General features: G+C 38.5%; 1 protein-coding gene across 1 annotated transcript; it reads left to right on the forward strand.

Moving 5' to 3' along the window:
* Nucleotides 1-978: 978 nt before the first annotated feature.
* On the forward strand, nucleotides 979-9,730 carry LOC110055940 (neuropeptide Y receptor type 2-like). Its single transcript, XM_020762384.2, has 2 exons — nucleotides 979-1,176; nucleotides 7,094-9,730. Exon 2 carries the CDS (start codon nucleotides 7,116-7,118, stop codon nucleotides 8,325-8,327), a length of 1,212 nt encoding a protein of 403 aa, XP_020618043.1. The 5' UTR covers nucleotides 979-1,176; nucleotides 7,094-7,115; the 3' UTR covers nucleotides 8,328-9,730.
* Nucleotides 9,731-10,003: the final 273 nt, after the last annotated feature.

Raw genomic sequence — 10,003 nt, forward strand, 5'->3', positions numbered from 1 at the left:
CGTGGAAAGCAACTTTTTTATTTAATTATTTTTATTATATTAGACATTAGGCATTAAATGTATTAGCTGACGAATTTTTGTTTTATTTTCTTATACCGTGTTTAAATAAAGATTATGTATGTACGTATATGCACGTATGTAGCGTTTTTTCAATACGAAAATTTGAGCACGTTCAATTCGGTTAACAGGTGATTCATCAGAAATAAAAGTCGAATGATTTTTGTGAAACTATCCTTGAATGTTCACTACCAAGCATTTTTTCGAAAAATAAGACCCAAAAGATAAGTCACCATGCTCGTTTAAGAGAAAACGAGCAGTGATTTCGCTGTCGAGCTTAGCTGGAAGGAAATTTCTTGATGTTGTGGTTGTGCACGCTCTCGTGCGGGCGCTAATGACGCGAAAATCGTACGCAGTGGGAATGCGCAATGCAAATCTGAGGAATCATCTTAAGAGTCCAAAAGAGCGAATGGGAGAGTTAGTTGTTTATGAGTTATTCATTTTAATTTTTTTGGTTTGAGTTTGAACCAATATTTTAGTGTCTTGGGGTTAAGATACTGCACCCTATAAGAATGTTGTGGATGAAAACGACAGCGGTTGTACATTGATGCGGTCACTGCTATCACTCTCTACAATAATCGGATCAAACAATGCCAATAATTAATCATCCTGATAATTGATGACCACACGCGGTCATTTTCTTGGCATCAGACAGTCTGCCATAGCAACGGTATAACCTGCTAATTTGAGTTTGCTTTAGAAGATATACTGGCAAAGTCTTTAACCTACATTTCGTATCACGAAATTGCGATCAAAATTTTCAAATATTTGAACAAGATGGGCAAATGTGTCAAAATGATGTACGCAACGATGTTGCAAGAAGTTCAGTTTTCTTGCGTGTTTTTGGCCTGTTTACATGTTTTTGAACCTAGGCACACAGCTGCACCTCTGACAAGTAAAAAAGTAAAGCAAACACGCAAATTGGAAGGCAAATAATGTTCTAGAGATATTCAGATGAGGAGGCGGGGAATTAATTTTGTAAGTTACAAAATATAACAAATACTTCAGGCGTATGCAGTTGCACTGACGTACATGGAAGGTATTGTTAGAAGTCTATCAGTACCTTAAACTGAATCTATTTGGGACTGACCATCAGCGAAGAAAGCCGTACTTCAAAAGGTAGGTACAAACTGTACATACATTTGGGCTGGTGGCGGTTAAATGCTTCGTTACATTTGGGGGTTATTTATTACAAACTTGAAAGTGGGAGCTTAATTTGGAAATTCCTCTAGAAATTGATATTTTTGACAATACTACAGAAGAAAAAACAGTAATATGAACCCCTTGGGAGGTCTAAAATTTGGTTAAATACTACAACCAGTAGGGTTTGTTTGCAGAGTGAAAACAGGTTACAGTATGTCAGACGAGCGAAAGGTGGTGCGGAATATATTATGAATTCTACGAATGGAGGAAAAAAAACTGACAAGAAACGATAAGCTATGCTATGAGGATTGGCCGTATAGGTGAAATTTTAAATAGCAAGGTTCAGATTCAGCCGAGAGAAAGTAACCTCAGCTGTAGTCAAAAGGTTTATTTCTTGATGATCTCATTCCTCACAAAGGTTCTCACTTAACCTTCGGGCGTTTGGAACGCTTCCGCCAATTTAGAAAAGACAAAGGTAAAAGTCTTTCATCGAAGCTACTGGTTAATGAAAATAAAAATATCCTCGAGGGTTAATCAAACCGCTGGTTTCAATGGTCAAACAGCAAAATGATTGTGGCAACCGAACAGCCTCAATTATTGTATCTCGACCTTACATTTCCCAGTTCAGTTGGTACTGGTACTCTGCGATATATATCGCCACACTATTTTCGTCTTTATTTTATTCTTAATGAAGAACAAAGAGTGTCGTGCAGTTCTGGTTTGTTTATGAAATAACTAGGCGCCTATACATTACATCAATTTCCATCGAAACGAAATCAAAGAATGTTGATAGAGTTGTTTGTACATGAAGCTTTTTTTTTCGGTTATGCGAACGATTCAACTGAGCTGATATACATCACCAAAAAACTACTTTGTTAGACCGGAAGGTTACATGCTGCTGGCGGGACTTAAAGGTAAACCATTACAAAAAAGATTATAAAAATTTAACGTGCCGCTCTCAGTGAAATCTTTTGAAAAAACTGAACACAACAGCCATAAAATAATACTATTACAGGTATAGCAAAGAAGGAAAGGCTGGGGAGAAATCTTCCTGAAACGTTTCGTGTGGTTTTAGATAAGGCGTTTGACGAGAAGAACAGAGACATCGATTCCCTGCAGTGACTAGATTATAAATAACGTTATCGTTTGGTTTTGTTTATCTGATGATAGTGGAAATGTGGTGTTGCCTGTTGTTCTTTTAATGAAAGTATATTAAATATAAAAAGAATTTCTCTTAAATAAGTTGATGCGAGGCGCTGCAGAACTCTACAGGGGTCATAATTTTACCAAACAAAACAGTTGCAACCGAATGTAATCATATTGGAGGTTTGTATAGAAACAGCCTGTGTTTGAGTGGATCATATAACAACTAACAATGCACGAAAATAATACCTCCATTAGGGCCATTGAAGGCCTGCTTGTCGTTTTTTTTTTTATTGAAGAAAGCTTGGCAGGCAATTACCATAATAATATGCAAGATAGCTGCAGATAAATTAACTGCTCAAAACACGCGGATTTGATTCATCTTTTTTTAAATTCATCTTCGTCATGACGGAACACAAGCAGAAAATGTCCTCAATTCTGAGCTGCATTTTTCCCAGTTCTTCTTTCAAGGTGATCAGTATCTATAAACAGCCACCTGAAAAACTGTCATTTTTTCGATCGATAAATGGCGCTTGAATAGCCAATCAGTCTTCGGTTTTCTTTTAACATTAAACTTTTCTACTTTACATTAATCATGCAAAGACACATGTCTAAACTTAGCATAAGGATTAAGGGCCGTTAAGTGAAACCTGTCGGATATATATTGAGCGATCGGAGAAAGTAAATGTCGTGTCGAAAACGGGGACCCAAGCCATAATAACTGCGGGAACAAACATATCAAAGAGTGTGGCATGTTTGACAGCTGGTTGACTTCTTCTTCATAATTAAAGTTTCCTGAGGCCAGCACCGGTAAGTACTGTAGATTCAAGAACAAAACTGCACAAATTCATTCTAAAAAGAAGTCAGTACATGAGGATTCCGTACACGCTTTTACACCAGCAAAACGTGTTCTCCTGATCCGATCCAAGCTTAGGTTAATATTTCTGTGCAATTTTGAGGCGTACAGTGGCTTCTCCTACACCCGAGAGGGATATTTTCGAAGCTTCGCAGTTACGTTTTCATGCATCATTTCACTTCCCTAGAACTGCACTGTCAAGTCACGATAGTCTCGGTGTAATTTCGATGGTCATTCACATTACTGGCAACAAGTCATTTTTCACACTCATTTCTTTCCATACTTTCTGTTTTGGAACAATTTCTTCATTTAGTACTCGTTGTTTGCGTTTTCCTCTTATGAAATACGCCACGACAGACCAACATTTGGAGTATTCTGCTTTCTAAACATGAATCCAGTGAAGGCCTACTCTAGCACCTTAAATCGCCGTAACTTAAGGCGACTTTGGGCGATTTAAGGCGACTTAAGCAAAATTGGCAGAAAAAAACATTGCGACTTTAGGCGATTTAAGGCGATTTTAGGCGACTTAAGGCGATTTTAGGCGACTTGAGGAGACGTTATTTCACTCGAGGGATATAAATTTAAACTTAGCAACAGTCTCTCCATATATCTCTTGCAATAAACCAATATTGTACCAATACTGGTATATAATTAAGTCACCACAGTCTCAAATATCCAGGACCGGGCTGTTCAAAGCCTGATTAAAGTAAACCAGGATTAGAGAGAATTTTGATTACTTCCATTTTTGTAACTTTTCGGTCCAGTTCTTTGTTTATGTTGTTTGCCTTTCAGTTTTGAGTTTGATTCATCTTAAAACTACACAACCATAAGCAGAGAAAGATATCTCTATACAAAAAAATATATATATTACCTGGGTTAGCTTTTGAACAACCCGGGCCAGATTTCAAACCATTAAAAAAGAAAATACTATTAAAAATAGATTTACCATAACACTGAACAGTTACTACTATAAGAATAATAATAACAATAAATACCAGCAAAGTAGCATGAATATTAGTGAAGATACCACAATAAAAAAATGAAACAAAACTAATAACAATATATTCACAGTGACAAAAAATTTAAATCTAAGATATCTTGATTTAATTTGAAATGTTTCTATATTTCCATAAATTATTCAAACAACAGGGAAATTAAAATCAATTTAGCTTATTTACATGCATTTATTTTACAGTGCTTCCCGAATTATCTACCATATTTTTGGCATCTCCACTGTCAATTTTGGCATGGGAGTTTAGCAAATGGCATGGCTTTCCAAAGTTGCTCAGTGCTTTTCAGGGACCCTATCGATTTGTTGCCCTCCTGCCTCAGTCAGACAAAATATTCCAATACCATCATGAGTACCGCATGCTAAGTTCCTTCGTAAGAACACGGCCTGTCAAATTTCACCAACTACTTGTCAGGCTCCAGAAAACTTTGATGACCCTGGCAGTTTATACAGTGAATCGAATATTTTTAGAAGGTTTTTACCACGGTTGATCAGACCACTAAGAAAGATACCTACCAGGCTTTCACTAGTTTCCACCTGACACATCACAAATGCCCAGAACGACATTTTAACAACGAAATACTAGAAATTGATGTATCGATACCAGGCACACTGCTCTCCGCCATTATGATTCTCCCAGTAACCCTTGGGCCGCTAACTGGTTTCCATGCTTCAAAGAAACGAGACATCGCCCTGTGCCACGAAAATTCGAGTTCTCTTGGTAAGTGTTCCCGAATGTAGATTTATTTCAAATCACCCGATAATAAATTACTGTATCCAAATTTCGGAGAGAATTAGTTTGGCGATTTGTTTTCTTTCTTGTTTTTGTAAACGCCTTTCAGAGTAATCATACTCGCGTGAGCTCGCGTAACTTAAGTCACGTGTTCCAAACATTGGCCTGGCGGCCATGTTTACCGAGAGTTGATCACAAAGAATTTTCTGTACCGTAGCTTTCGATAGTAACAGTAGCGCAGTCGTGTATAAGATGATGGGAACACCTGGCTTCATCAAATGTACGAAAAGGATAGATAAACATTATGCTGCAACTTGGTTTGTCCAATTACGAAATTCAAACGTTTACAGTTGGTCGAATGTGGAAGAAAAATGCAATAATGATTTTTACTGGAGAGATGGCCCACTTTTGTCACTTTTTTACACTGGGTAAGTAAAGTATTTAAAGTATAGACTCAGTTCGGTTCAATTGACTTTGGATGACCATATTTTTACTGCTCAGTGTAAAAGTGACTAGAAAGAATTGAGCCTTAACCCAGAAATATCTTCTTTTTTTTTTTTTCATCCTGATGATCTGGAACACCTCTCACTGTTGTTGTTTATTAATTAAACACTGTAGGTCTTCGGAAGATTTTATTCAGTAATATCTATCAAAATTAATAAGCTTAAATGAAATTATTGCAGTATAGTCATTTGCTGTATCTTTCCATACATGTATTTAATATATTTCCTGATGGTAACACAGAGTGCCATCTTTTTTTATTAACTCTTTTACAATGAAATACAAGAAAAAAATTAAAACTTAATGGAAATAAAAAGCCATCTGTGAGAGAGTACACATCAGATTGTCATTCCTCAAAGTTTAAGTATTGTCTACATGTAGAGATTATTCCTGCTAACATGGGGAGTCTATAGGGACTAGACAGATGCAGGACTATTATAATAACTTTTTTTATATATGAGGGAGCCACAGCTTTCAGGTATAATACAGTAATTGCTGGGTCCTCAGCTTCTCAGAGGACCCTAGTCAGCCTGTGCTATTTTCGATGCCATCAAAATTATTGATATTGCATGGTAAGGCGGAGTCTTGTTACTTTACTGTAAGTTGTGTTCCTGAAAGTATGTCCCTTTATCTTTAGTAGCTTCACAGTGATTTTCTTTGCTTTGACATGCTCCGAATAAAGCAGGTGTGGCTGACTAGGGCCCTTTAAGGGGAGCTTTAGATGGCTCTAATGCTTGGGAACAAGTGTTAAAAAAAAATTTAAAAGGTCACCTACTGAGGTTACCTCTACTGCCCCCCTGTTCCGTAACCAGTACCCATTGATACATCTAAGCGAGGAGAGGCACTATGAGAGTAGGAACACAATGCAATGATCCCAAATACGGTCCATTGCACCAACCATTAGGCCATCGTGCCTTCTCCTCCATAGGGTGAGAGTGGAGTTTAGCCTAACATGACAGTTATAAGTCTAATAACCTTCTACAGGGACAATTTGAGTGTGTTGGAACCTTTTTAACATTGCGTAACCTATAGCAACTTAAGGCGACTTTAGGCGACTTAAGGCGACTTTAGGTCCCAGAGTAGGCCTCAGCGACTTAATTGAACGAGGGTATTGGCGGTTAGTCTATTTATTCTTATTCCGGAATAAGGCCAATCCACCGTAACCAAAGTGGTATAAACTTGTCGATACTGTTTCAGTTTGTGAAGAAAAGATTAGAATACTGGGGAGAAACGATATCCCCAGAAAGTAGAAGTTAGAGAGATTCAATGTTTCGACGAAACAGCTAGAAACGTAACGGGATATGTATAGAATACTTTGGCCGTTTCTCCTCAACGAAGATAGATGGAAATTAGCAATCCAGTTCGCTAACCAACACTTTCTTTCTTTCGCTTTCGTTACTAGGCTCAGAGTCCATCTATGGTTACTATGGTAACATAACTAGGCTACAGCTTGTCTCATTTACGCAGATGAAGATATTGTAGAACGTCGAGTTGGTGTAATGAATGTAAGAAAGTCGATGTCAAAATTTTACGTCTGTCAAATCTATACGGGAGAATTTTTGGACAGATAAATCAGTGGAACGTTTCTTAATTGGACAACAATAACAACGCGTAAAATTGCAAAATTACAAAAACATTGTTTCTCTTCTAGGTAAAAAAAGAAGGGACCAACCATGAATAACCTGTTCAACAACCAAACACTCAATACATCTGCAGTGAATGCAAGAGACACGCAAACTGCAGCACCGGGTTTTCCAGTCTATCTCCACCAGCCGTTAGGAGCTATAGTGTTCCAAATCAGTTTGTGGTCAACCATTGTACTCCTGGGTGTGATTGGTAATGTTTTAGTATGCATTGCGATCCTTACACGCCCCAAGATGAAGAGCTCCATGAATTATTACTTGCTGAGTTTGGCCATAGCGGATTTGGGGGTACTACTTATCATCTATCCTATGGTAGTGTTAAAATACCTCTTCCCATTTCGCTGGTTGTTAGGAAAACATGCGTGCTATTACCTGTATCCTACCGTGGAGATATTCTTCGGAGCCTCCATCTGGTCGATTACGGCCATTGCCACCGAGAGATATCGGAATATTGTCGGCGCCCAGCGATACCAGATCAAGCACAGATCTCGATTGACGACTTTTGTGGTTATTGGCATAGTGTGGTTGGCGTCGTTTTTAGTTTCATCTGTTCCATTGTACCCTTTCATGGCTTACCATTCCACTCTGGAAGTCTGCTACCTGGAATGGCCTGATATGTCTGGGACAAATGCGGTATTCCTGTCTTACTCGGCAGTTCATATCGTCGTCTGGTATGCACTTCCTCTGGTTGTCATAACATTCACATACATGATGATCAAGAAACGAGTACTTCAAAGTGTTGCCTTCCGAACCTCGATGTCAGAGTATGATGATAGAGATCAAGCAGTCTTGTCGCAAGCTCCATCAAACAAAGAAAGAGGCGACAAAAGAATCTGGCAACAAAGCAAGAAGACAACGAGAATTCTTACACCTCTAGTGATTTTGTTTGCGGTGACAATGTTTCCCTTGAACGCTCTACGCGTCTCGTTGCTTATTATACCGACGTTTTGGACGAAGTCTTACTACAACCTGATCATGGGCCAAGTTGCAGTTTTCGTTTTAATCAACTCGTCAGCTAATCCACTGGTGTACTATATCACGAGCCAGGAGTTCAAAGTTGCATTCAAGAAAATATTTAAGAGTCTGAAGAACAAGAGCTTTTTCAGAGAAAGGTGCAGAAAAAGCAGGGCATTGTTGGGAAACTCGAATGTGACTCAAGAAGAGGAACAAAATTTCCAACTAACAAGTAACAACAAATCGCAGGTTGCGCTTATCAATGTCCAAGTTGTCACTGGTTTGTGACAACTGATGCTGTTGGATGGGGTAGTTTGTTTCACGAACAAAAAGCTTTTTTTTCGATGTCTGTCTAGTTTTCCCACAAGAAGATTCAGAACTGGTCGAGCCCTTAATGCATTGGCTCCTGAGAGTGGGTCCTGAATTATGTAAACGTGATATATCGTTGGACATTTCTGTCTGAATCTGGTGCTGAGCGTGAGTCCTTAGAAGTATGCTTGACAGGGAAACCTGAAGAAACGCAAAATAAAAGTTCGGCAAATTTGTAAACGTTGCGGTCGTGGAAGGCTATTTAAAAATTTCAACTTGCAAACTCACAAGCATTTCATCAAGATAAAAGAAGAGAAATCATAAAAGGGACGATGTTCGGAAATATATTAATATTACCATTAAATCTTTCCGTGTTCTCCTTATCGCTATAGCTTCGATTGACAACATATCCAAGACACTGGAGACAGTGTTTCATCACGGCAGTTCCAACCACCTCAAAGTTCGTCAGAAATAATTTACTACGTGTCGTATGTAAACTCCCTTCTAAAATCGTCTCTCGTGTTTGATATATGACAAGAAGCGCCTTGTCATACTCATCAGTGACGAAAGATCTATGGCTTTCGAAAATACTGTCAAAAAGTTATTCGTAAGATCTTTTTATTAGTAACTGCTGTCAGCCGGTCTTTTTCTGAGAGTCAGATGAGTACGGACGAAAAGCGGCTGCCACTCTCAGGTCTCGTGCCAATCCCTTCACGGTCTCGCCTCATAATCCCGGCCACATTTCGAGAGCAAAACAGACTGCCAGGAATCTATTGGAGTAGAAACGTCTTTAAGTACCTTAAGTACCTGATATTCAGTAACTTTATTATACCCCTTAGCAACTACGTGCTGTAATTGGCCAAAATTTGAAGCTGTTTCCGAGTCCGTAGAGATCGAAAAAATATCTTATTAACCTGGTCTTCTCTGTCCGTACTGTAAGGATCTTCGTTTTAGCCCCTTTGATTCATAAATCGAAAGAAAACAAACTTGAACAAAGTGTAAAAGCAAATAATACGTGGAAGGTTATCAGAATACCTACACACTCTTATTACTGGACACACTCTTAATACTATATTTACTACTATAAAATGAAAGACTTTCATTGCCCCTAAACGTCGAAATTTAGCTCAGTTTAGGTACTTTCTGTGTAATACACGGAGTATCTTAGTTGGTATGCTTTGAACAAGGTATCCATGGAATACAAGAAAACAATATCGTTAGACAAGAACTGAGCTTGACGATTTTAGCAGACTTTCCTAGGCCGGAATGACGTAAAATTTACCCCAGTTACTGAATTTGTTCATAGCTTTCCACGCCACCCCGGTAAACTATTTAATTGAATTTAGTATTGCCATGACAGCAATAAACCAAAAAAAGTCGAAGTGAGAAGCAGTTAGCTCTGTGCGAATCTTAGTTGATCTTAAAAAGTTGCATGCTCAGTCGGAGATACAAGGACCAGATCAGACCGGCCTAAATACAAAATGGCGACTGCAGAGAGAGCAATGAAACTGGTGCGTTCTACAATGGCCGTTTTCACCTTAGATGAATGACGACGCGTTTGAACGAAAACGTCGTCTCAGACGCAGAAGTCGTCTAAGTGGACGTCTATCAAGGATTCTTCGTCTGTACGGCCAAGTTATCCAAAACCCAAAACA

This window comes from Orbicella faveolata, unplaced genomic scaffold (assembly GCF_042242905.1).
Source record: "Orbicella faveolata isolate gen_17 unplaced genomic scaffold, um_ofav_v1 contig_12, whole genome shotgun sequence".
In the NCBI taxonomy this organism is placed as follows: Eukaryota; Metazoa; Cnidaria; class Anthozoa; order Scleractinia; family Merulinidae; genus Orbicella; species Orbicella faveolata.